This window comes from Dermacentor andersoni, chromosome 9 (genome assembly GCF_023375885.2).
Source record: "Dermacentor andersoni chromosome 9, qqDerAnde1_hic_scaffold, whole genome shotgun sequence".
NCBI lineage: Eukaryota > Metazoa > Arthropoda > Arachnida > Ixodida > Ixodidae > Dermacentor > Dermacentor andersoni.
The window spans coordinates 9,658,507-9,685,841 of NC_092822.1; the positions used below are offsets into that span (position 1 = coordinate 9,658,507).

At 45.2% G+C, this 27,335-nt stretch overlaps 1 protein-coding gene across 2 annotated transcripts in view; it reads left to right on the forward strand.

Annotated features, from left to right (window-relative positions):
* The window catches only part of LOC126526989 (uncharacterized), a 117,947-nt gene that overhangs the window by 51,180 nt on the left and 39,432 nt on the right, over window positions 1-27,335 (forward strand). For both annotated transcript variants that reach the window (XM_050174695.3, XM_072284432.1), the window contains exons 8-11: window positions 18,303-18,378; window positions 21,660-21,950; window positions 26,182-26,257; window positions 26,486-26,644. In XM_050174695.3, the coding sequence (XP_050030652.1) occupies window positions 18,303-18,378; window positions 21,660-21,950; window positions 26,182-26,257; window positions 26,486-26,644 (602 nt within the window). The remainder of the gene's footprint in view (window positions 1-18,302; window positions 18,379-21,659; window positions 21,951-26,181; window positions 26,258-26,485; window positions 26,645-27,335) is intronic.

The window sequence follows — 27,335 nt, forward strand, 5'->3', positions numbered from 1 at the left end:
CGACATCCCCACGAGTATGAAGGTTACATTTCTCCACGCGCGTAGCTAGTATGGATGCAGAAGGAAGTGCGAAAGAAGGAAGAGATGTCCCTCCTTTGCTAGGCGACATTAGCCTGGACGGAGTATGCGCTTGTAAAGCTCGATGCGTTGTTGCCTCCGTAATAATTAAAACAAGAATTCTCGCACATTTTTTTATTGAGTGCTGTCTCAGGTTTTCCAAACCCGTGTGCCGTGGCGTCCACTTTCTGGCACCTTGTTGTCTGCTAGCCTACTGTTTTGGCTGCTGCGAAGGATACACGGAAACCGAATAATCCCCGGATTTCGGTATATTAGTTCGTAATACTGAGGTGTTCTTCACATGACACAATATGTGAATAACGATCGTTATTCTGAAGATTGTAGTACTGTAGTATTTTTACACTGAAAGTTTTTTAATCTGAAAAGTTTCTTTATCTGAAAAGTTCATTAATGTTGGGTTCGTAGTAACAAAGTTTCACTGTAGTAGGTATTGAATCAAATATGAAATCGAATTAAGAAAGAAGAAGCCGTATAATTGAATCGAATATTAAAAAATTGAACAAAGGTTTATGCTTGCAAATCTTGTGCAACAAAACACAGTGCTGCACATTTTCAGGAGTCTACCGTTAGAACCAGAATATAGGTGAAGTTTCTTTCCGAACGAAATTTGTGAGAAAGTGCCCCCTCGTCTTACACAGCAGTCTTTGACACAGTTTCACTTGTCCGGCCCCTGAGACCTAACTTTAGCTGATTAGCAAGAAAGCTCAAAGAGCAAGTATATTTCACCAAGTGCATAGTGTACTCGATTATGGGAGTGTTTGTTGGGATCTACACACTGCTGAGCTTGCAGGCAAATTTGAAAAAGTTCAGGACAGGGTAGTCTGGTTTGTCCTTGGTAATTATGATAGGATGCTTTGTAGAGGGAGAATAAAAGACACTGAAATGGCACAAATTGTAAGGCTGTTGTCAAAAGCTTGTATTAGTTTTTTTTTTCATAATCTATATTACTCTAGAACTGGGATCGATAGTGAGTTGTAGTTTAAGTTACCCACTTATGTCTCCCACAGATGAGATAATGATTTGAAAATATGCAAATTCTTTTAGAGGTGATGCTTTTTTGTGTTCTTTTTTATTGTATGGTCAATAAGAGATTAGAACATACTGTCGTCCGGTATTGTAAACATTACTTCTGTTCTTTCTTTCCATGCTTTAGAAAAGTGGTAGAGTAGATTGTTGTTGATACATTCCTGCCACATACTATTTCCCGGCGCCAACGTTCGCAGTCGAGAACTCAATAAATTACCCAATAGAATTACGCTCATTTTTTACCTGTTAATATGTTTCCGGAACACACAATGTGTTGGCACCAATGTCCAGCACGTCGCCAAACTGTGATCACATGATACGTCTTGTGACCGCTAGATCCCATGTAAACAAGAAAATGTGTGAGGCTCGTGCGATTGAGAACAGTATGTACAGCTGTCCACCACGGCAGCTTCACTGCAATACTCACCCGCCCATCTTGGGTGAAAGCACCAGCGCGCACTGTTTCTCATTTCGGTACCTGTAAATCTTCTCCAGGGTCGTTGCACGTGGCAGTCACAGCTATCACCCCGAATCCTATTGCAATAAACACCTTCGCCTATCTGTTTCACAGCGCATGGTGCCATGGGAAGCATAGCGCATGCTTTCAATAGGCAGTAACCAAACCATGCCACCGTTCCCTGCCGCAGACTGTGATCGTATACGTTTTCCCGCCACTAAATTCCATGTGAACAAGAAAAGGTGCGAGGCATGTGCGGTCGAGAACAGTATGTAGCCGCTTGTTTCACGTGAGAACGATGGCGCGTACAGTTTATTTCGGTGCCAGCAAAGCATGCCGTTGCGGCAAGCATGTCCTTGATATTGTCACGAAGATAACTAAGATGGGCTCCCCGAAACAGAACAGCCTTCTTTTAATGATGGCCGGCACCCAAAAACCCCGGGGCACAACTGCGCCCTTAGTCGTCTTCTCTCTGGCGATCGGTGCCTGTAGTGGGCAGCTGACTTCTGGTGATCGGGACTTGTAGTGGGCAAATTACTTTGCATCATTACTCCCCTTGTGAAAAGCGACCGTCCCGGTCGCTGATCGCAGGGCGACAGAGGGCACAGGAGAAAGTCTATGAGACGGACACGTTTTCGCTGGCGTAGTACGGTTTGATCCATACTACGTAGACGACCCCGGCTCGTGGCTATCGTTGGCTTGAGCTCATAGTACTACTCTGAAGGACTACCTTGTAGTTCACGTCGCTGAGTCGCCTGACGATCTTGTACTGGCCAAAGCAAACTGCAGTAATTTTTCTGACAGCCTCTGATGACGGATGGGTGTCGAGACCCAAACATAGTTGCCGGGTTCGTACTGCATGTTCTTTCGGCCACTGTTGTAATGGCGGGTGTCAGTACTCTGCTGGAGGTGGATGCAGTTGCGAGCAAGCTGTCGAGCTGCTTCAGGCTTTTGGACGATGTCGTCAGCATTGTTGCTTCTTTTTTCATTGTAAACCGGGACATGGTGTCTAAAGGTGTTATTATGCAGCGCTTATAAACAAGTTCAATTGGTGTGAATCAGGTGGTTTGCTGAGCAGCCATATTGTATGCCAATGTCACATACGGTAAAATTTGCTCCCATAACTTGTCCTCTACGTCAACATACATCGAGATCATATCGGCGAGAGTTCTATTGAGGCGCTCTTTAAGTCCATTAGTTTGTGGGTGATAGGCCATAGTTTTCCAATGATTGGTGTAGGTCAGTGTGACGATCTCCTGTATTAAGTCAGCAGTAAATGCAGTCCCTCTATCGGTTCTTAAGGGATGAGGAGGGGATCAGAATTAACTTTTTTGTAATAATACAATAATAATACAATGTAATACAATGTCATGGACAACGAACATGGCGACTTCTGTAGATGTTCCGCGGGGTATAGCTTTTGTTTCTGCGTACTGCGTTAGGTAGTCCATTGCGACGTCTATCCATTTGTTGACTGCGGACGACGTAGGGAATGTATCTAGAAGATCCATTCCAACCTGTTGAAATGGTGCTGGAGGAGGGTCCAGGGGTTGCAGAAGACCAGCAGGTTTCAAAGGTGGAACCTTGCGCTGCTGACAATCACGGCAGCTCCTCACATAGCGCTGAGCGAACGAGGACAGCTGCGGCCAGTAATACTTCTGGCGTATGTGCGCTAACGTCCTGGCGAAGCCTAATACCCCTGACACACGGGCACTCTAAAGTCCTTTAGGTAAGGGGACATCTACCGGAAAGGTGTTCAAGTGCAGTGATGCACGACAAAGGAGTATCTCTTTTACGGCAAAGTTCCTTTTCGGGAAAGGAGATCGCGCAACTACTTTTCGAGCGGAAAAGGAGTTACTCTCGCACACAGCGTGCACAACTCGTCAATAGAAGGAAACCTGCCACACAACTACGGTGCCCATAGGTATTTTTTTTACCTTGCGAAAATGTTTTAATTGTTAGCGGTAATACAATTTGTCGAATAGTGAAGATTTCCTCTAGCTATACTCTCAAACGCCCGCATAACGTCGCTAGTGCCGCCATGTTGAATTCCGGCAGTGTCGTCGTCGTCTGCTGCGCGCATGTGGTGTGTTCACGTCGCAAGATGGAGACTGCACAATCAGCGCCCGCAGGAAATACCCAGAAGAAACCACAGTTGTTGGAATAACATATTGAATAAAACGCGTTACGCCTGCGCGCACAGAGGAAGGGACGACAAAGACGTGAAAAAGGACGACAGAAACGTGGGCAGCACCAGAATTAACAGCACGCACAGCAAAACACCGGCTGCACATAGTTGCTGGACCAGGTTAAATGGCTGCTAACAACGCAAAAACGCGAATAAAATAAACTATATAAGCATTATTAGCCATCAACAATGAAAAAAATATATTTTTAGGTTCTACAGTAGCTAAGTGTAATTAAATACGCAGGTTTTTAAGAATGTTTTCTCTCTTGTGGCTTTAACAGCCAGCGCTATTTTTCTTGCGGCATTCATCTGAGGAACTACCTAAAGAAGTTCAGTGCGGTGCCGTGTGTCATCGGCGCAACTCCTTTCTGCAAAGGGTCCTTCAGAGTAGCAAAAGGGGTTTACTGGAAAGGACTTTAGTTTTGCCAGTGTGTCAGGGGTATAAGTGTCCGGCACACGGGTCGTCATGACACGCTTGCAAGACTTCTTCGCGCAATCACGCAAAATGTCACGGAGACAACTAAGACGGGCTCGCCGAAACAGAACAGCCTTCTTTTAATGATGGCCGACACCCAAAAACCCCGGGGCACAACTGCGCCCTTCGTCGTTTTCTCTCTGGCAATCGGTGCCTGTAGTGGGCAGCTGACTTCTGGCGATAGGGACTCTTAGTGGGCAGCTTACTTCTCGTCAATATGTTCGTAGCTGTAGAAGATCGATCGCGTGCATGAGCTAAACTGACAGCAGCACGTGGGAAGTGGAGTTTGGTTTCTTAAGTGATCAGCCAAGGCAACTACTGCGGACGCCTATACCAAGTTTGTATGTGCGCATACTGGTAGGAGTGGCGGAAGCTCGCATGTTGGACATAAAGCCTAAAAGCTCTGAACTAAATTTGTGGAACTCTGCTTAAACTAACAGCAGTCAAGGTCGCACGTGCGATATCTGCATTTCACGACATGCATCGGGACGGACGCACACAAACTGAAGTGGCATTCAGTGTGGAGTGAACGCTACTGATAATGGCCGAGCAAAGCCTTCTCTGTCGCCTAGGCAACCACCACGTGTCCGCATCGCACTGCCGCCATTTTTTCTCGTTCCCGCACTGTCTCCTCCTCTCTGCATCGCCCTTGTTGCTCTCCCATTGGCCAGCGTGCCTTGCTGAGAAGCGTGCTGACTACCGTGCTTGCCTGCGAGATTTTCCCGCAGAAGCCATGTAATTGGTATTTCACCTCACGTGGCTAAGCTATGATATGCATATACATGGAGTTACTTGGCAGAGTAAACAGGAGTCGGAAAAGGCTGTGGTATATCCGGTCATCCACTATACTTGGTTACATTATAAGTGGTCTAAGCAGTATTACTGTCTCTGGGTGCAAAAGTAGCAGATATCGACTTGAAATTAAAACTGCATTGGAAAACGCTGGCATAGAGTTCGCAGAAGCGGATGGGAGCATGGCGGCACTGCACAATTTGGTTGCGAAGTGATGCAACCACGGTGAGTGTAACTGTTGACTTTCTCTGAAAACTTCATTCCACGGCCGCTACGCTGTTCTTGCTCAACTTGACACTGTGGTAGAATTTTTTCGTGAGCTTGGTGTGCAAGAAGTCCTATCCCCTGAGACAAGTTGCCAATGTGGAAGGAGAAGTCTTGTCAACCACGTAGCATGCGGTTCAGCGTGAAAAACATCAAGCTGCAATGGATGGGAGCTAGAGCACAAAAACCATTCAGTCGCTGTCAGTAACGCGAGGAGTGCAGCCAGCTGCAGTGATAACTGGTGTGCACCTTGGGTGCGCAGTGTGTACTGCTCATTGTCCGATTACAGTTTTGCCTAGTGCCGCATAACTTGGGACTTGGACGTCGCTGGTGATGTGCTTTGCTGTATGGCATGCCGTAAGTTACTAGCAATCGTTCCCAGACGTCACAGTTCGCGTGCAGTTTTCCTGTATGACAACCAATTAGCAAGTTGATTGCATAAAGTGTGTTCTCGATTAAACTACCTCGAATGTTCTTTAATTTTATAGACTTCATTGTCTATGGTCGACCTTCTTTATTTCACCTCTACCCATATTCTGGTTTTTATGGAATTCGCATTGTGTAACAAGAAAGTTGCTAGCTATCGGTAACTTGGGTGCTTAGGAAGCAAGATGTACATTTTGGTCTACTGCTGTTAAAGGGAACACCACATTTGGTGTTCCAGCACTGATTACAGATCAGTTCAGGTATGATGGTTTGGAACATATTTTATTATCAATACAATACAATGTCTGCTGAATAGAAACAAGTGCATTTTTCTTCCTAAAGCTGAAGACATATCGAATTAAGTTATGTTTTTTTGACAACCAGTGAGTTTTTCAGTTGGGTGATGGACCATGCTGTGTTTTATGGGAATCTTGTGTTTGCTCAAAATGTGTTGTTTTCCAGTTTTTCTTCAGAAAACAGATGGTTCTCCCATTTTTACGGCAGGTGGATTTCGTGAGTTATCGTTAACTACTTAAAGGGCCCCTCACCAGGCAACATATCAAATTTTGGTTATATGCTGGAAGTTATGTGGCTTCCAAAGAGTGTTCTTCCGCAAGAAGTTTGCAAATTAGTTCATTAATAGCAGAGATAAAAATATTTGAAGTGCTGCGAACCCATGATTTCAAGAGCCGAACGTCACTGCCAACATACCGTATTTTCCGGTGTATAAGTAGTGGTTGCTTTCTGAAATTTTCGTTGGTGCGCCTTATATTCCGGTGGGACTTATTACGGTTTTTTCATTCTTTTCTTTATTTTCTTGAGGGGGGGGGGGGGACTCGTTAAAATTGGTCTGGTGGACATGGCCACGTGAAACTCGCTGGGTTGACCTTCTCTGGCAGTTGCTACAGGTTGTGTGTGCGTTATGGAGGTACTGGGTTCTTCTTGTGATCGAGTTGCCTAGCGCAGTGTCAGAAAGACTGAGCAGCAACGCAAGTGGCGGCGGGTTGCGATTTGACCGACGCCGAAGTTGTTGCATCTGCAGATCGCTTTTAAGGTGCAGCGCGCGCCACTGTGCAAACTACGTAGTTGCTACCAGAGTACAAGCCGCCCTCCCCTTTCTTCCGCGCTGCCTTCCCGCTTTCCACCTTTGTTTGTGATTCGGCTCATTGTCACACCTTTTCACTCGCACATACAGAATATGCAGTGTGTGGGGACGATGTTATAGCCGTTGGATTCTATCTATACGGTACACTGCAGCGACCATACCGGCAGAAATGCGCGTCGAGTGTCCATATCATTATCAATTGCTTGTGCGTGACTTGCGTCACGAAGTGAAACATCAATGTATATATTTTTTTAATCGCTTAGCGATTAAAGGTACGTCTTAAAGGTACGTCTTATACACCGGTGTGACTTATATCTGCTTTTTTCTTTTTCGGAGAAACTGCTCTTTTGAGGGGGGTGCGAGTTTTACAAAGGTGCGAGTTATACACTGTACACACTTTCTTCACTTGCCCTGCCTAGCCTCCACGTAATTTTTTCTCTAAGCTTTAATTGGTGTATTGAAGCAACAGATTAAACAAATAATGAATGTTGCATTGAATAATTCTCTAAGTCGCAGGTCACTATGAGTAAGGTCACAGCACTATCATGTACGTAAGGGCACTTGCGTGATTGCCGTCGACTCTCTGGCTGGGAACACGGCACCTGCGAGGAGAAGGGAAAACGGCGTTTGGTTTGAAATTTAAGCTCTTTCTGCGGCGTGTAGGGATGTAATACTTGGCAACAGACATGGTTGTTAGCACGCATTGTATGCACTGCTCGTCAGCTCAAAATGGCAAGACCTGGTAAGCGGCCCTTTAAAGCCAATCTGCTTCACATACGAAAGGCAGACTTCACATCACAGTAAACGACACAGCATGGGTCAACAGCGGTCAGCACCAGTGGTAAAGAGTAAGCACCTTTTCTGTGCCATGTGCTATCTGTCCGAGGTTATGAAATTGCCACAGCATGTTTGCTCGATGCCCTCTCCCATCACCCTCTCTGAATGCATTCACCTATGTGCTAATGTATCTGCATCTGGACGGTCTGTGCACTAGTCATATGACATTTTACTATGTAAATCCAAAGCTAGTCTTGGGACGGGTTGCTTGAAGCTACAAGAAGAGACCTGAAGAGATCACAATGCACATTCACAAATGACATCGAGAACAAGAGCTTTGTATAGTACGCTGCAAAGGTGCCGGTTGTGAACGCCTGTGCGCCATCCAGTACATTAGCTCTCGTTGGCGAGGCGGTTTGTTGGTTTTAAAGTGTTTTTTGGTGTTGTGTGGTTGTTGTAAACAGGTTGCGTCAATTCGACACGAAACCATAGCCTGACACCTGACTTGGTGCCTGACAAAGCAGCGCCGATTGGGCATAATGGCCTGGGCAATGTGGCAGTGACGAAAATTCGCCACTGGCCGATTTGGTAACAGGCCACAAGTCGTCAAGGAAATCTTGCCGCTAAGATGTTCATATATGAGTGGCTCATCAGTGATCGGTCCAGAGATCACGTGGGCTAGTGTGATGGTTGTTTAAGTAGTGTTAAGTTTGTGGGTGAAGAAAAAACAGACATATGCTGGTGCCTGGTGTCCACAAGTTGTGTGTTTTAGCTGAGCCCGCTCAATTGGGCAGAAGCCTCATTCCGCCGATTCCACTGCTTGCGCACTGTCAGCGTGCTGGGCGTATTCTTATCTTTTGTCACAGGACCATTGTGGCACGTAGTAATGCGCTGCAAGTTCGTCTTTACTTACCCAATACGATCTGCGTGCCTTTTAGCGGCTAATTGGCCCGGCCTTCACACATGCTTTCCTGCTTTTTCGAAATATGTGCTGCTTTTGTTACCATCCCCTCTGTTATTTCGTTACTGCTTGAATAAATACTGGTAACCTGAATGAACCTTGTACCAACAAAGACCGTACGCTGTGGAAAGGCTGCACGGTCTCTTCATCAAATATACTGAACATTCAAAAAATAAATAATACACATAGAATTGAGGTATATTCAAATGTTCACTATTTGATTTGTATATTCAAGTATTTGTGCCTCCATTAATCTATATATTAAAGATCGGATCCTGTGTATATGTATCCAGACACAGCAGAGGTCTATTTGTACATGGACACTTGAAGTGATCAAGAGTGGTTGAACAAGTGATGTCTTTGGTGCTGACGTTTCAGCGAGGGAATGTGCCTTTGTCAGAGCCCTGAGGAAGACAAGTTGTCTTGTTGGAGACATTTCTTGTTTGATTATTGTTGATCATGTGTATATGTAGTCATTTATGCCGTAGGAAAACTTCTAAGACTTTTATTACCCACCTATTCAGATCGCTCACCGATGATTGACGCTTTTCATCTCCAGCTTCGACATGTTGGAGCAATTTCTTATGCAGTTGGTGCCACGCAGTGGTTAGTCCAGGCACTGTACATTTAGTTTGTTTTCCTGCTCTGGCGATGTTGTGATTTTTTTACTGACTTTATTGCGAACGAATGTGCGTGTGTTGCAGCGAAAAGGGGCATGGCTGTCACCGTCTGATAGGCTTGAGAAAAAAAGCATGCCGCTCGTGATTACATTGCGCTAACATGCAAATTTTCGTTATCAAAGGACTCCTAGCAAGTCAAGAATTAAATTATGTCGTTGGCTTTGCCATCTTATAGTGCTGAGAGGCGATAATTACTTGAAAATGACGCCAGTTGTTAACTCCTGAGGTTTGGTTTGTAGTCCCATGTAGTTTTATTCCACCAAAGCACATTCCTGAATGTCCGCTGCATGTCCAACACGTGGAACTGGCATTTTCAGCCAGTTTCCAAGAGTTTCGGTTTCGCTACGCTTGTACAATCCCGGTTGGGAGCACTGTTGCTGTTACTGCGCGTTTATCGAAAGTCGTTCCCATGGCGTTGTCCGCGTGAGTGTGCTACGAGAAAAGCGTCTCACACGAAACTATGCAACAACTACACTTAAATTTAGTGATGAGGACTCGCGCTATGAGTTCGAAGATAACAGCAAACCAGGTTCAAGCTCTGATGGCAACAATGTTTCGAGCTGGGAGATCCGCAGCTGTTCACAGGCAAGTTTTGTTTACAGCCTTGAGCGGTCTCCTTCCTCGTGCGTGCTTTTCTGCCGATCATTGTGCATGGCCTCAGAGCTCTACTGATTATCTGCAGGGTGTGCACTTTAGCTTAGTCATGATGTGCTGCCATCCGTTCACCCCAAGAAGGCCACCCGAAGCACATCTCAGCCAAGCACTATTGAGCAGCACATGACAGTTTATAACGGTGCTGGATTTCTTTCTGGACTTCTTCACTGCAGAGGTGATAAAGGCCATCTGCAAAAGTGCTAATATGCTTGGATGTGCAATTCTGGAGTTGCCCTGCTACACTGAGAGAGATTGGTCTTGGAAAGAGGCGACTCCTGACAAACTGGTGAAGCTCATGGCACCTGTCATTGGACCATCCTCAGAAGATGCCAAAAAGGTGGAATTGCAGAATGTGTTACAAGGACCGTAGCGATGAACGAAAAAGCATTTTGTGCGAAGAGTGCAGAGTCGGGGATGGAAGTGCTGTGTGAATTCTACCGTCTTATGCCAAACCGTTGAGCTGCTCCAAGCTGCACCAAAACACCAATTTTGAATGAAGTCACAAATTTAGCAGGGTGTGCATGTTCAGTGGCAACCACAGATGCGTTGGCCAGCGTTCAGCTCTGCAATCCAAGCCTAAGCAATGCGTTTCAGCATCGGCATCCTTGGAGTGCGGGTTTGTTTGTTGGCACAATTGTATTTTTTTTTTATAGCCGCAAGGAAATGAAAGCCGTCATGTGCCAAACAATGTATTACGAATGTTTTATACATTCGAATCTTGATAATTTGAACTAGAAGGCACCCGAAAATTTGTTCGAATTAGAAGGACTTGTTTTTGAAGTATTCGTGCACCATCGCATGATGTATGAACAGTGCGAGTCGTGAAATATCGCGATGCATAAGCACACAGCGAGCGAGCACCACACACCACAACGCCCACGCCTGGCAACACTCACTTCCTGATAATGGCTGAAAACGAAACATCAATGCTGGCGACGGGCCGGTGAAGCTGGCGGGGCCGGCGCAAAGGCACATGCGCGTGGAGACTGTCGAAAATGAGGGAGATGAGAGGGCAAGGTTAGGGGAGCGTAGTTGCGAGGAAGGGCAGGAGGGAAGTGCATTTGCTTTCCTGCCAGCTTGCTGGATGGTGCTAATTACCTCCTGCCGCCTACTGCCACCGAAGCAGTGGAGTTGCAGAGGCCAGGCCTGGGCCTCAGATGCTGCTTTCCTCTGCGTGCTCGGTTGTTTTTTCCTCCATCTGCTGAAAGAGCGGCGCTGTGTTTACCTTTTTCATCCTGCATTTTAATGGGAGTCATGTCTTATCAAGATAATGAAGTCATTGCCGCTGATCATAGTCATGTTAGTGGGCTCCCTTCTGTTGTCGTGTTGCCGCGTTCAAAAGACAAGGAGGATGAGCTACTCGGTGTCGCCTTCGCATCCTTGTATTCACGGTCTGTCTTGTACAGAATCGGATATGGCGCACTGTCTCCAAAAACCTTTCCATCGGGACGACTCGGTTTAGACGCGTCATTGTAAAAAAGCAAGTGCGAACGAGACCAACCAAGCCAACCAAAACAAGCGCATGCGACAGCTGACGCGAGCAGACGATATTGCGAAACAAACTGGATGGCGCTACAGCGCTTGTTGCTTGTCACTGCAGCGAGCCACGAAAACTTGGCCCAGGACTGATCCCTCCCACGGCGCGAGTTTTGCAGCTAGTGTGGCTGGCGCATTACGGTGCGACACAGAAACGGTGACCTTGCCATTTGAGAGGGTAAAATTTCCACCATGTTTTTTTTTCTGTTCTTTTTTTTTTTTCCATGCATGGCTTTGAGGAGTTTCTCCCAAGCCTTTCCTCTATGGCGGAGTCAGATTAATTCGGATCGAATGCGCCGTCACGTGATTTGGTACGCTGCTGAGAGCATTGTCGGAGTGCAGTATGTTCGAATTAACCATCACAAATGATTGTGCATTTGAATTACTGGGCGTTTTCGCCCATTGGGATACACATAACTTTGACGAGACTGCGGCGTCAGTTAGAAATAACTGAAGTTTGAATAAAATGTGTTCAAATTGAGATTCGACTGTATATGTGTTAGGCGTTCGCTTATATGCGGACCAGCTTAAAGGTACACTAAAGGTAACTACTAAGTCAAGCTAAAGTGATAGATTATTGCTCGAGAAAATCTAAGGCGTTAATATTATCGCGAACAGAGCCTTAATAATAGAGAAATCGAGGTAAATGCAAGACATGATTAGAGACTCTCCCGGGATATTCAAGCACTTGCCCGATGACGAAAGCACTCCTCAGTTAAGTTCTGTCACTAGTACTCAACTACTCGTTGTAAAAAACATCCTCGTATTGTATTATAAGACAAAATAAAATGCTACTTGCCCAGTCCCATTTCATGTTTAGAAAAAGGAACTCATTGAAATGACCGTTGACAACGACGCAGCCGGTCGAAAGGCTTCGTCTTCACTCTACTCTACGCCGCCCATGCTTTTGGGTTTCAGTACTTTCCTGATCGCGTAGTGCTGCGCTGGTTTTGCTGCCTTGCAAAACTCGCACAAACTGCAAGTGGCAGAGAATTCAACTTCATGTGACGTCGCGGGATGCCCAAACGTTCTACGCCACTTGACGAAAAAGCAGCCGCAGTGGCGAATCTGCCACTCTGTCGGGCGCCGTTTTACTCGCCGACAGCAGCAAAGGGCGACGATTGCGTATGCAACGTCACTACTCCCCCGGTTGGGTGGCAGGAAATTGAAATTTTGAAAAAGGCATTCGGACCCTTCAGATACAATTTTCTCATAAACGAACTATTTTTTTGGCACAAAACAACCGTTACAAGGTTTCTGGAAAGGTATTTAAACAGTCCACGTTGACTTAGTATTTGCCTTTAGTGTTCCTTTAAGATGGTTCGAATAGGCGCTCATTTCAAGGGGCAATCGTGAAGGAAAGCCACGCTAAATGAGTAAGGTTGTACAGTTTGTTCAGCGTGTAGCTCATCAGCTTGTTACACGTTTTAGCACTCACTTTCGTGCTGTATTGGAACGTTTGCATCAATTAATGAGTGGACGCTGTGTGTGTGTCGTTCGTCTGTTTCACACGTGCACCGCATCCGGTTATCGGGATGATAGTACAGCACGCCGGCAAACGACCTGCTTGCTTTCATGAAGCTTCTGGGTCACAAATGTGCACTGGCAACCGTAATCATTGCTCAAGTTTGCACCCTTGCTACACTACTTTCTGCATGGCCACACCACACAAAATCAGGCTTTTGTTACCGCGGAGAGCAAGCCAAGCATGTTAAGTATTGTAATTTGTCAACCTTATTGGCTAAATGGTGGTCGTAATTAAAGGTTAGGCAAAAGTGCAAACTTCCGATAATGTGTTCATAACAACAATGTTCACGACGCGACTTGCTCAGATTGAATCCGAAAATGTTCATTAACCGTCGTTTGGCGCACAAGGTATCGGCTACCATTTTACATTGGCTTTATGGAAGCATTGGCGGAACCGGGAATAAGCCCAAATAATCAAGCTTATTCAAAATATTGGTTTGGTTTACAAAGCAGATCGGAAAGCCAGTGAACATTTTTATCCCTTTATTGTTTTCAAAAATATCTTAGAGTATATTTCTCGGCAAGCAATGTAAAATACTGGCTAACATTCAATGACCAGTGGGTCACATCACAGTTATGCTGTGGTATTCTGGTATTTTAACTGAAGGTCTCCAAGAATTAAAAATGGCCTGAGGGTGATATGCGAACGACCTTCTCTGTACCTTGCTGGGTGTTGTTCATGTTGGCCACTGAAGATTTTTTTCATTGTGCACAAATAGTTTTAATTAGCTAAATTTATAAATTCACCTAGTCAATAAGATGTAAATGAAGAAGTTGTGGATGATGTTGAGAAAAGACTGACAAAAGACAGCCTAGGGTTCTTGAAGACCTTTTCTTTAAAGAAAAAGAAAGCCTGTGAAAAAAAAAATTAAATGTAACACACTGCTGTGATCGTGACGCTCCTGCGCACCAAAGATTGCATCAATCTTTATGCTATTCTCGTTAAATTGGGACCTGGAAACGAGCGTCCGTGCTTTTTGCTTGACGTGTCAGCAAATTTTTTAGCGTATCCTCGGTCTTTATAATAAGTCCTTATCAAATGTGAGGTAGCACGATCTTCAAACGGCTCGCTTTCTGAACCGTTGTAAGACTGCAGCCCAGGTTTGCACGTTCATAATATACACAATGTACTAGATGACGTTTACCTCTAAGACCTCTTTTGTTTCTGGTGCAGGGATACATGCATTGCCACGTGATCTTTTTTTGTTGTTGTTGTAACTCGTGCAGGCTTTTCCTTATTTCTGTAAAAAAAAAAAAAAAAGGATCTCATAAGATATAGGTTGCTATATATGCTGTTATTGGTCATTCCTCGACGTGTTCCACAACCTTTGCTTTGGCGCCTTACTGAATAAATAAGGCTATAAATGTTACCTCATTAAACTTAAGTGTTTGTTGCTTGTTCAAAATGGAAAAAAAAAATGAAAATAAAACCCACTCAACTAGCATTAATAAAAGCATGTCGACACAGAGAGTAGGCATTTGCAGAAAGCCCTCGGTTATTTTTTTTCTTTGGCACATTTATTTAACACATCCAGTATGTCACTTAATGGTGGTTTCTGAGAGACCCCTATAGATTTCCTTTGTAGTTTCATGCTACAGTCGGGTGTATGATTACCTTCCCCTTTCATGAATTTTGATCGTCTCTTGAGCTTCCGAAGAACATATTTACCGTGACCTTAAAAAGTGTTCTGCAAAGTTAAATAACACATTTTATTGATCTGCCAGTATTTCACTCATGTTGACCTTTACCAAGCTGTGCCAAGATGCGTATTTATGCCCTAAAACGGGCAATTTATGCTCCAAACCTGTTCCAAAGTGCCAAATTTGCTGCTTCCAGAGCTGCTCCAAAGCTACCTTGGCCGCTTCCATCCCTGGGAGTGCACCTATGCTTCATAAAAACGAGGAACTGCTTCACCGTATGGCACGAGTGATGAAAGTCGAAATTACAGGCAAAGTGTGTGGGGGGAAGGGGGGGCGCACTATCCCGGAGAGGCGTCAAATTCAAGATGGCGATGACAAAATTGTCCCGCAAGAAAAAAAATGCAGTGGTCTTGGATCTAACATTTTATTTAACATGAACTTTATTAAGCCAAAAATTCGTTAGTGCTGTTCATCCTTCTCCAAACCAGGTCGACCTCAGCTGCCGTGCATCGCTATCGATAGTGGACAGCCAACCGTGGCTTGGCCATGCTCGCATCGGAGCTTGTGGTGCCGCAAATATCAGCATGTTTTCTTCTTTGTGTGAAATCATTGCAAGGAGAGGGTAAGGCGGCAACAACGGTAACAAAACATTGCTACTTGGGAGCGTCGGCGGCTTGTCCTGAAGCGCTGTTTGCACAGGTTTGAAGTGAGCCGGAAAAGGCCGATAGTAAGATACAACTTCAACGTGAGATTGTTAATCCGCCATCCAATCACAGAAGCAGACAAAATCGTCATCGCGCTGCCTTTTCGAAAGGGTGTCGTGCTCGATACCTCCGGAGCGTCTGCTCTGGATTGTTTTCATCGGCGGAAGCGATGAGGTGTGCAACAGACATGCACAAAGTTTGTGGAGTCTGAGAATTTCACTCTTGAAAATTCCACGGTACAGTTCATTTCACTACTGAGGTCATTTTACTTGTGAGACTTCACTGCCAGCTGAAGTGAAACTTTACAATAAGTTGCAGCGAAGCAAGTGTTTTATTTCAGTTCAATAAAGAATTCGGCTTTCCCCGTTCCACTATGACAGACAAGTGAGAACGTATAAAATTACGCGTCTAGAATTTTATTTTTGTGGTTACCGCATTTTTTATGTAGCAGGGAAAGTTTGAAGTATTAACTATTTGCAGCCTCACGGAGGAACAGTGGCTGGTGGTTATGAGGGCATGGGCGGGGCTTCAATGCAGACTTAACTTGCATCCCACTATAGCTAGGATATCGGCGGCGAGCACTCAGCCGTGCGGAGCGTAGCCGTGGCCACACCTCTGTCGCTGAGTGCCCACGTTGCTATGCCGCAGGGAGATCCTCTGTACTGGGTGACAGGCAGATCTCTCCTTTTGCCAGCTAAACTGCTGTCGGCCGGCGGCCTGCGAACTGCAAATGGCATGCGGCGAGTTGCCTTGTTGCTAAAAAAAAAAAAAAAAAAAGATAAAGAAAGCCACGAAAACTTCTTTTCGTGAACTGGATGTAGTAGGCCAGTGTTGCTGTGGGGGGGTGCGTGGTAAGGGCGCAATGGGGGGGAGGGGCGGGGCTTTTTTAGAACTGCGTGGAAACTTGAAATTAGCAGTGAAATTGGGTGGGGGCGCTTGCTCGGAATTTTACGCTATCAAGGAAACAATTTTCTCATGGTAACGAAAGAGTTAAGAAAATCCAAATCTATACTCCAATTCATACATAGCAGGCAATGCTATGAAGGCTAAAGAGACCTTTCTCAACACTCGCATTCGCGACCAAGAAATTTTGCTTCATATATGAATGAAAGATGGAGGTATGCGAGCACACTAGTTGCCTGCTCTAAAGTTCGCACTATGTGTTGCCAATGGTTGAAAGGGTGTTTCACACTTGTCGTCTTTGTTATGAGTGGCACTGACTAACACTGGAGGAGGAGGAGGAATGACATTTATTGAAAAAAAGAAAAGACAAGCAGGTGTCTTTCTGCTTGTGCGGGGAGGCACCTTCAGTCCAAGGCTCCTGTGGCTGTTTCTGTCTCCCGGGCCTGTAGCACCAGTTGCTGCTGGTCACGAGGGTCCGAGCTAGTCAGCACAGCTTTCCACTGCTCGGGCGTAAGGGTTTGGGTATTTGCAGAATTGCCTTTATGTTGGGGCACGCCCATGTGGTGTGATATAGGGAGGCGTAGTCGTTACAAAGGGGACGTTGTATGTGTATAGTGTAGGGTGTATTGCATGTAATCATCCTAAATGGGGGTATGTGTTGGTTTGTAATTGTCGCCATGCTATGAGGTCTTTCGCGTAAGAGGGTCTTGTGGTATGGCATTGTGTTGTAAACGTACGGGCTCCATAGATGGGGCCGTTTCCCTCTCTTCTGGTACACGGGAGTTGTGAGCTCAGGCTACAGCATGCGCACGCTGATTTCCACAGAGGGACTCGTGTCCTGGAGTTCACACTATTTCAAGGTCTGGGAATTGGGAGGCTGGTTTGAGGAGCAGGTGGGTGATTGAAGATATTCTGCCTCTTGCGTAGCTACGGCAAGCTGCCTGGGAGTCAGTAATAATTGTGACGTACTCGTTGGTCAGACTGATTGAAGATATTCTGCCTCTTGCGTAGCTATGGCAAGCTGCCTGGGAGTCAGTAATAATTGTGACGTACTCGTTGGTCAGACTGGAGGTGATGGCCAAGACTATGGCTGTCTCCTCCACTTCGAGGGCGCTGGCAGTGCGGACCGTCATCGACACCACCTCTTGAAAGTTATGGTCAACAGTGCTGGCCGTCATGGCTGCTTTTGGGGGGGTACTGTGCAGCATCTGTGTATAGTGTGGTGGGGAGACTGCCATATCTTGTCTGGAGGGTCCTTGCGCAAGCTTCGCGATGACTGGCATGATGTTCCGGGTGCATGCTTCTGGGGATAGGGGCTACCTTGATGTGATCCTGGATGTAGGGGGCCAGGTAGATTGCTTGTTTGTGGCCTTTGCTGTGTGTGGGGTAGCCTAGGCGCTATAGGGCTGTTCTTCCTCATGGTGTGAGGGCTAGGCGTTCTCGTTGGCTTGAGCGCTTCCTTGTATGCTTTCCGCAGAAGTATGTCTAATTGATCTTTCTCTTCGGGAGTGAGGGGTAGGTACTGTGCTCACGAGAACTGTGGGTTGTGAAAGTAATGCTAATGGTTAGGGTAGCATTCCTTTCATCGCATCCACATCTGCTGGCTTAGCCACTTTGTCAAATGTGCAGGGTTTTCCACATGACAGAGAAAAGATGGGCAAATTTACAGCTGGAGAGATTGCATTGTAATAGTATTGTGCATGGCTGGCAACAGTGTTAGGGCAGTTAATCTCACACACTTGTACGAGCACAATTCCCTACTGTAAGCTCTCACAGTAGTGCTGGCACTCTTGCACATTGCACTTCCTGTGAGTTTGTGAAATTGCATCGCTTCATTAATAGGGACATTAAGTTCTAAGAAATTTGTTACAACGCCAGCAAGCGAGACAATAAGTGTGCATAAAGGAATATAAGTGAATGAATGCTCCAGTGTGGCAAGGTGTGCAATGGATTAAAAGCCTTGTTAATTTATTTCTTGTGCTCATCTGCAATCTCTTCTGGAGTGTGGGGCAGTGTTTGTGTTGCAGTTGCTCTGGCCAGCTGGACACCTTTTAAGGTGCTTTGTGCATTCGACAGCTACTTCATATTCTTGTCAATGTTGCTTGTAGGCCAGCTTCTGATCGTGCACCAGGAGGAGGCAAGATGGTTCGCGTTATTCACACAGCCCATCCGGCACCAGTGAAGGTGAGATTTAGATAGTGCCAACTTGTCCTCATTTGCCCAACTAATTCATGACACCTTGTTTTGTCTTTCTGTGACAAAGGACACTATAGGGAAACTGAATGAATTTAGGTTCATAAAGTGTTCTGTAAAATAAACTACTATTGTTGTGATAGTAGGTTGATCATTAGAATAGCTGTACTTTTTGAATTTCATGTTCAAGCCTCAGTGCTGGTCAGCGTCATGGAAGTAGCTTTTTCTTGTATATTTGGGCCATTGTCATGCAGAAAACATTTTGAAACTCTCCAATTTCAGAGTTTGGCTTCTTAAGTATATGATGTGCAGTTAAACGTTGATATAATGAAGTCTGTAAAATTGGCAATTTTCTTCATTTTGAAATTTCGTTCTATTAAAATTTGTCCTTTTAAGCCATATGTAAAAATACTGGAATATGAGCCATATGTAAAAATACTGGAAGAGATCTATAGCGGCTCCACAGCCACCGTAGTCCTCCACAAAGAAAGCAACAAAATCCCTATAAAGAAAGGCGTCAGACAGGGAGATACGATATCTCCAATGCTATTCACAGCATGTTTACAGGAGGTATTCAGAGGCCTGGAGTGGGAAGAATTGGGGATAAAAGTTGATGGAGAATACCTTAGCAACTTGCGATTCGCTGATGATATTGCCTTGCTTAGTAACTCAGGAGACCAATTGCAATGCATGCTCACTGACCTGGAGAGGCAAAGCAGAAGGGTGGGTCTGAAAATTAATCTGCAGAAAACTAAAGTATTGTTTAACAGTCTCGGAAGAGAACAGCAGTTTACGATAGGTAGCGAAGCACTGGAAGTGGTAAGGGAATACATCTACTTAGGGCAGGTAGTGACCATGGATCCGGATCATGAGACTGAAATAACCAGAATAAGAATGGGTTGGGGTGCGTTTGGCAGGCATTCTCAGATCATGAACAGCAGGTTGCCATTATCCCTCAAGAGAAAAGTGTACAACAGCTGTGTGTTACCAGTACTCTCATATGGGGCAGAAACCTGGAGGCTTACGAAAAGGGTTCTGCTGAAATTGAGGATGACGCAACGAGCTATGGAAAGAAGAATGATGGGTGTAACGTTAAGGGATAAGAAAAGAGCAGATTGGGTGAGGCAACAAACGTGGGTAAATGACATCTTAGTTGAAATCAAGAAAAAAGAAATGGGCATGGGCCGGACATGTAATGAGGAGGGAAGATAACCGATGGTCACTAAGAGTTACGGACTGGATTCCAAGGGAAGGGAAGCGTAGCAGGGGGCGGCAGAAAGTTAGGTGTGCGGATGACATTAAGACGTTTGCAGGGACAACATGGCCACAATTAGTACATGACCGGGGTAGTTGGAGAAGTATGGGCGAGGCCTTTGCCCTGCAGTGGGCGTAACTAGGCTGATGATGATGATGATGAAAATTTGTCCTTTTATGCAATAAGTACAGTCATCAATGAATTTTTCTTACGTGGAAAGGGTTGCCCACTTTATTGAACTACCAAGCCACCGGAAGAAGCAAATTGGAATGAAAAATGGAATCATTTGTTTAGTTTGAGAGTCGTTGACAAAAGATACAGTTGCATGCAGTGTTAACAATATTTTCACATTCCCAGTGCGAAGTGAACCTAGCCACGCTTTGGCGTCTACTTCGCTGCCATGGGTGATAGTGTCGCCCACAGTAGGACAACGCTATCGTGAAAATGCCAGCAACGGATGCTTCGTCTGCCTCAGCTCCGAAACTTGAGATTATGCAACCTCCAACACACGGGAAGACAGCACACATGATGCCATGTCATCTCGACATGCCCACTGTATGCACATGCGGAAGATTCCCTCTAAAGCAGGGCGTGCAGGCCACATGTGCTCTCAGCCATGTTAACAGCCATGCACGGCCACGCTAGAAATGGAGACACGTGCCAACCTGCTCCCCACTCCCTCCCTCCACTTCTTGCACGTGCTTGATCATGTCACTGTGAGCTTGCTCCCCTCCCTCCTCTTTCTCCTTGCCTGTGCGGGTAAATGCAAGACGGCACTCGTCAAGCCATCATGCTTCTTGGTTCATCCTCGCACTCTTTCACTCACACCCAAAGCATGCAGCAATGCAGTGCACGGGATGTGATAGAATCTTTTTTTAGAATTGGAGTTTATACAAATGATAATGCAGCTCCGATTTGGCAGTCGCTCTCTTGGTCATGCAGCACACGATTTGAGAGGTGCGCTCAAAAGCAGCTGCTTGTAATTCAACCATTTGACCATCTCCGTCCTGCCAAATTTTCCATTTATTGTCTGTATTCCTTCGCGCTGGCAGTGAAATTTCATTATATTGAAATCATGTATAAACACACTTCGTTATATTGAGGCTCTGAATATGCCTGGGTGTTCAATGGACAAAATGCTTAAAAATACTTTTTTTCCATTGACAATTTCGTAATGTTTAGGTTTGTTATATTGCGGTTTACCTGTGGTCAATTGTCAATGATATAAAAAATTAACTGGGCCCGAGCAGTTATCAAAATCCATGGCGTCGTGGCAAGCTGGCACGGGAACTTCAATGCGGTGTTTTTTTTTTTTTTTTTTCAGACTTGCTAAGTTACTTCTTGTGTAAGGACGGCTGTTTAGGTTATGTAGAAGGGTAATTGTAATTTACTAATACAGCTCAATTTGTTTTTCTCTTTAGTAGCACATTAAAGATTCCAGGTCTTGTGTGGGGATCTAAAAGCTGATTGCCATAGTGCGGATAGAAATAATTTGGCAACTAGTCAATTAAGGGACACTTAGGGGAAACAGTAACTCGCCTTGGACCAATAGATTTTCTGTTGAGGACTCTATTTAAATTTCAGTCCTTGAAATAAGCGTGGTTGACATTTGTATAGGAACAAATGAAGGCCTGGCTGCCCAATTTTTGTACTTAAGCTGTATCTCTGGTAATTCTAGCCTAATGTCATAGATATCACGCTATTTTTGTGTATCTTGGCCCTTTCTGTACAGGAGAAGTGCAAAAAAAAGTGGTTAAGGTTTAGTTTAGCTTACCTAGTTTAATCTGTAAGCTCTTTCCACTTTTGAAAGACAGTGAACTAGTGCGTAGCAGGACTATCAAAATCTAATGATGTCACAAAGTGATTGTGAGGAAGCTTCATGGTGTTGTTACTATTTGTCTCGTTCATTACACAAGCTACCACTTCCGGTAAGGTTGGCTCATCCAGAAGTGTAGTCTTACTTTAGAGTTTAACAGTATCCCTTTAAATTGCTTTAACCATGATATCTGTGTTTCAGATGAGTGGCCCACCACTTCAGTCAGAGGAAGAGCTTCCACCTGCAGTGCCTCTTCCCATTTCGAGCCTTCCTACCTTCTCTTTCAAGCTCGAACCACCACCACCACAAGCGTCACTAGCTCCCCCTCAAGCTGCTCTCGCCAGCAACAGCAGTGGCAAGGCAAGCACTGGTAACACTGGCAGTACCACCAGCTCTGGCCATGTTGGCACAGTCACTGAATTCACCTTCAGCAATCCAGAGGCATTGGCCAGCTCCAGCGCTGGATTGCTGGCACGACCTCAAAGAGACCAGGTGTGCACTGTTGCATTATAAGTTGTACATGTGGCTGCTTGGTCTTCATGCTTCGCATGTGTTTTTCATGCTTGGAAAATTGTTGGTTTGTTTATGGTGTGATACTGCTTTAGTGTGCATATTTAAACTCTGGCAACGGAGTTTCTGCACTGTAATTGTCTGGTCTGCACTGTAATTGGTCTGTCGTGGCTTGGAAATTGAGTTGCTACGAGGACGAAGTCAGTCTGTTGTTGGAATGTGTATCTGCTTCTAGCATTGTGGTGCTACTGAGTTTTTCAGTATTTCTGTATTGCTCTTGAGTGATGCCCTCGGTTATGAAAGGCTTTGTCCTGTGCATTGGGGGCACGTTAAAGATTGCCTGGTGGTCAAATTAATCTCGAGTCCCCCACTACGGTGTGCCTCATAATCAAATCGTGGTTTTGGCATGTAGAACCCCATAATTCAATTCTGTTTGGAAAAGTGCGATTTGTGTGTGCGCATGCATGCAAACATATGTGCTTCCTTTAGATGGTGGCAGTCCAGCCCTGATATAATGAACTTAGGTATCATGAATTGCCATGTATAATGAAGTGACAGTGAAATTTTGTTGGTCATGCTTTCTTTCAATGGAGTATTTTCTTGCTGCTATAAGGAAGACAATAATGCAGTATCCAACATGGTATTAGTTTATAGACCATTCACAGCACTGCTGCATGGGCACTGCCATAATTGAACGCGTGATTGCATGTGCCCCCCCCCCCCCCCTCCCCCACTAACCCCTTAACTGTCATGACAAATTTCAAAATTTTTTTAGGCGTGCAGAATTTTTTTTAGATCTCCATATTTTGCACCAATATTTCGTAAAAAGATATGATACTAGGAATGCCTATTGCATTTTTCCTGGTCTTGTTGAAAAAGATAATGTCATTGTGTATTATTTATTCGTCAAAATTGCAAGAAACTGCACATACAGTGAAACCTCGTTAATTCGGATTTGACGGGACCGAAAAAAATATCCGAATTAACCGAATGTTGAATTATCGAGGGTATCAAGAAAACAATAAGCAAATGCATACTATGTCAACATGCTTCTATTTATTAAATGAATCAGCAAATCCTGTTTCTATTTTGCACAAGAGCAGTGTGGAGGCTACAGTTCTCATCTCGTGAGCGGCCGCGGTGCACTTCTTCATCTGAGATGCTTTTCACTACCGTGCGCACATCCCGATTATATTTTCACCAGTGTCGCCAAGTCGCTACCCATCGTGATGTAGACGTTGCTCTTCATCTTCGACAGCTTCACACTGAGTTAAAAAAAAAGAAAAAAAAAACTACTGTTTGCCGCAACCGCCACAGACGAAACCGCAGCCGCTATCAATGCAATCATGTATGGCAACTAAGTAGGTATGGGCGAATAGTGAATTTGAGGTTTGAATCGAATGGTGACTCGGTCGTATAATTTTGAATTGAATAGTTCGAATAATATATATAGCATATTATAGCAAAACCTCGTTAATTCAGATTTCACGGGGCCGAAAGAAAATGTCCCAAGTTCGAATTAACCGAATGTCACATTTTCGAGCATATCCAGAAAGCAATAATCAAATGCTTTCTGTGTCAACAGGATTTTGTTAGTAAATGAATGAGCAAATCCTTTTCCTATTTTGCACAAAAGTAGTGCGGAAGCTGAAATTCTTGTCATCTCGTGACTGATTCTCTAGCAGCGGCGATCAAGGCCTCGCGACTTCCTTTGCAGCACAGCCATGACGCATGCCTTCATTTGCAACACGCTTTGCACTACCACGCATTCATCCCGATAATTTTTTCGCTGCAGACGCGCTGCAGTCTATTCGTCTTCAACATGACAGCAGCGATCCTCAGGTTCCCCATTCTCCAGATCTACGTGCTCTTATCCGCACCATCATCCGCGAAGAGCTTCAAATACAAGACCTAAGGCGACCACCTGCTCTCTGCGCCCCGACCCCCACCTTAGACTTGCGCAAGGTCGTAAAGCAAGAGTTGACAGCGATGACTACACCCACGACACATCTTGCTCCGGTAGCGTGCCCTACTCCTACCTACGCGGATGTTGCTTCGCTACCCACCCCTACCGTGACCTCCGTGCCTACTGACGTTTCCTATGACCATTTGGCTTCAGTGGCGTCCGACCCTCAGTGGCGTCCACCTCCTCTGGTTCGTTTTTACTGTGGGATACGCGGCCATATACCTCGCTTCTGCCGCCGTCACCAGCAGGATGAAAGTCGAGGCTATGCTGAGCACGAGAAAGACAGCACTCGCCGACCAGACGCCTATTATCCCGGATTGTACTCGTTCCCTCAACAGCGTTCTCAGTCTCCTCCAGCTACTCCCAATCTGCCTCATAATTCCCGTTCGGCCAGGCGTCGTTCTCCATCACCTTACCGGCGCTCTACATCACCGCTTCGCCCCACTTCCCATCTTGTCGACCAGCACTCGGAAAACTAACGTTGCAGTTTTTGGAGGGGAAACTGCTTCCTATCGGTCTTGAAATATTCCTCCTGTTCACCTGGCCAACATGCTTTCTGTAACTGTCGAAGGTGTTCCCGCGTCAGCTCTCATCGATACCGATGCCGCCATTTCTGTTCTTCGTAGTGATCTGTGTTCCCGGCTCCGGAAAGTAAAAACGCCTTATTTTGGGGGGACCTATTTTGCGTGGCGCTAATAATGCACTTATTCACCCCGACAGACAGTGTACTGCTCGTGTTCTCAGCGACGGCATACGCCACCACATTGAGCTTATCATCCTTCCAACGTGTATCCATGAACTTATACTACTAGTGCGCTGTCACGTGGTATTTTTAAAACTCCGCGGGCTTTCGTTTTTTCCGTATCAAAACGGCCATGCTAAGTCTATCTTGTTAAAAGGTCCTGGATTGGGCAATATTTGGGAAGCTCTACATGAACTTATACTAGTGCGCTGACACGTGGTATTTTTTAAACTCCGCGGGCTTTCGTTTTTCCCGAATCAAGATGGCCATGCTAAGTCTATCTTGTTGGAAGTACCTGGATTGGGCAGTATTTGTGAAGCTCTACAACTTTCCTATTGACGCCTGAATGTTTCAAGCTATATTTAAGAAGTTGAATAATTTATCTCTGCTAATTACTGAAAAAACGACGAGCAAAAAAGTGGTACTGGAAGGTTAGATAAACGCTAACAACATCCAGGCAATTTCTGTTCTCAAGAACGCATAGGTTTTTTCAAAATCTTCGTCCAAGTTAGCTGGGACACCCTGTATATATACACTAAAGTGTATATAAGCGTATTAGTGTACATGCTATGTATAATATGTAAATATTTATTTAGGTAGTATAGCCGCGTGCTTTTGGCTACTGTATGCAGCATGGAGGGTTGAAGTCTAGTCAGGCGATATCGTCACCTTTAACTTCATTCCATGGCAGAAGGGTTTTAGCTGATTATAGTGACCATGCATTGTACCTTTTTAACTTTCTGTCAGAATAAACTATCTATCCTAAAGCTGGCCAGCACATGCATTTGCAGAGGCCAAGTGTAAATGGTCTCTAGCACAGCAACTTTCTGTGTGTGTGTGTGTGGCTTGGAATATGTATTCTGGTAGTAGAAATGTCAAACAAACTTCCTAATCAACTTTTTAACGCATCTGTGCAATTATTCTAGCTTCCCCATGGCACTGTCACTACCAATAATCACAACTGAAATTTTGAATGCCGCAGATGACGCTGCAAACATTGCAGCTTTGAATGAAGTTGCTGCACGCTAACTTGGCACCAAACCACAACTTTAGTTGCTTAATCCTGACGAAGCAGCAGTTCTTAGGCCTCACAGTCTAGGCAGTATCTAGACAAAACCTTCGTTGTATCGCAGCCGTGTAGCTAATGTGCTGGTGCCACATGGTCATACCCATTGCATGGGATGTGTATCAGTCTTGGTACAGGCAAGTAAATTATTATTCCATGCCATATGGCATGGCCGTCTACGGGCACTTAAAAGCCATGGAGACCCATTGCTGGCTCTTCATAGCCATCATGCTTGTATTTATTTTGCATTCACCTGATAGCAATCTTTTTCTTTTCTGTTGATATTAAGATCTACTCATATAACGAAGATATTTGAGTGCCGGGTGCTGCTTCGTCATGAGGTTTTACTGTAGACAAGTCTAGCCACCCTATTTGTTCTTTTTGAGCAGAAGTTACTCAAGTGCTGTGTGGTTCTTGTTTTTCCCCTTCTCCTGTCCAGGTGTATCAGTTCTCTGAGCCTTGGGGGCCAAGTGGCAATGAGAAACAGCAGGAAGATAAACTGTCTAATGACACAGGTGAGCTTGGGCTCAGTTTCTTTGTGGTAACCCTATGCAACAGTTCCAGTCATGCAAGTAGCTGGGCTGTGGAAGTTTGCTTCATTGCAACAGAGTCTGTAACCGGGTTGTTGCATTCAACAGATTTTTCAGAACAAAGCCTACATGTGTGTCTCAAGTATGGGGTTCCTTACTTGGGAAACTGCCTTTTGTGTTCTTGCAGTGGCTTACATGCACCATTTTATTCAGGTCATGGGCTGGAGAAGCCTAGAGAGGCCATCAGGGTGGATCCTCCAGCAAAGTCTGTGCAGGATGACGTCATACCAGAGACCGAAAGATATGAGGGCACTAAAGAGTCCGAGAATTCCAAGGCAGAAGTCGACAAGGACAGCAGCAGTTCCACAAAAGGTGCAGGCAACTGTTCTTTTTCTGCAAGTTGAAATGGACATGGTGAGAAAGCACAGAGTTCCTGCACCCACTGCAGTATTTATAGGCTCTGGCAATGCACTACTGAGCTCGAGGTCGCGGGTTCACTCCTGTCTGAGACGGTGGAATGTAAAAATGCTTGTGCATTTAGACTTACGTGCCCCAGATGGTCAGAATTATGGCGTTCCTTATAATCAGATCATGGTTTTGGCACATAATACCGTACTTACTCGAATCTAGGCCGGCCCCGATTCTAAGCCGACCCCTGAATGTCCGAAGCCAGAAAAAAATTCTTTAAAACTTATCTCGAATGTAGGCTGAACAAAAAAAAGCGAGTACAGTGTTCACAAAATAACAGCATTTATTGTAAAATTGCAGAGGTCACTCTACGTCGTCACCGCTGTTAAGCCCCAACCAGACGTACGCGTTAAAACGCGCCCGCACGTACCGCGCTCACTCGACGTCGCGTCGCGCCTGGCGGAGGAAGAGGGCGCGCACCCAAACGATGCAGGAGTTGCCGCGCGCTCGTCGCTGCGCGTTTTGTCGTGGCGATTCAACGCAGCCCAGCCTACGCTTAACGGTCACGTTAAGCAATGTGCTAAAGATGGCAATAGCACGCAATAAGCTTTAACTTAAAATTTGTTTTTATATTTTAAAAAATGATGTTGCAGGA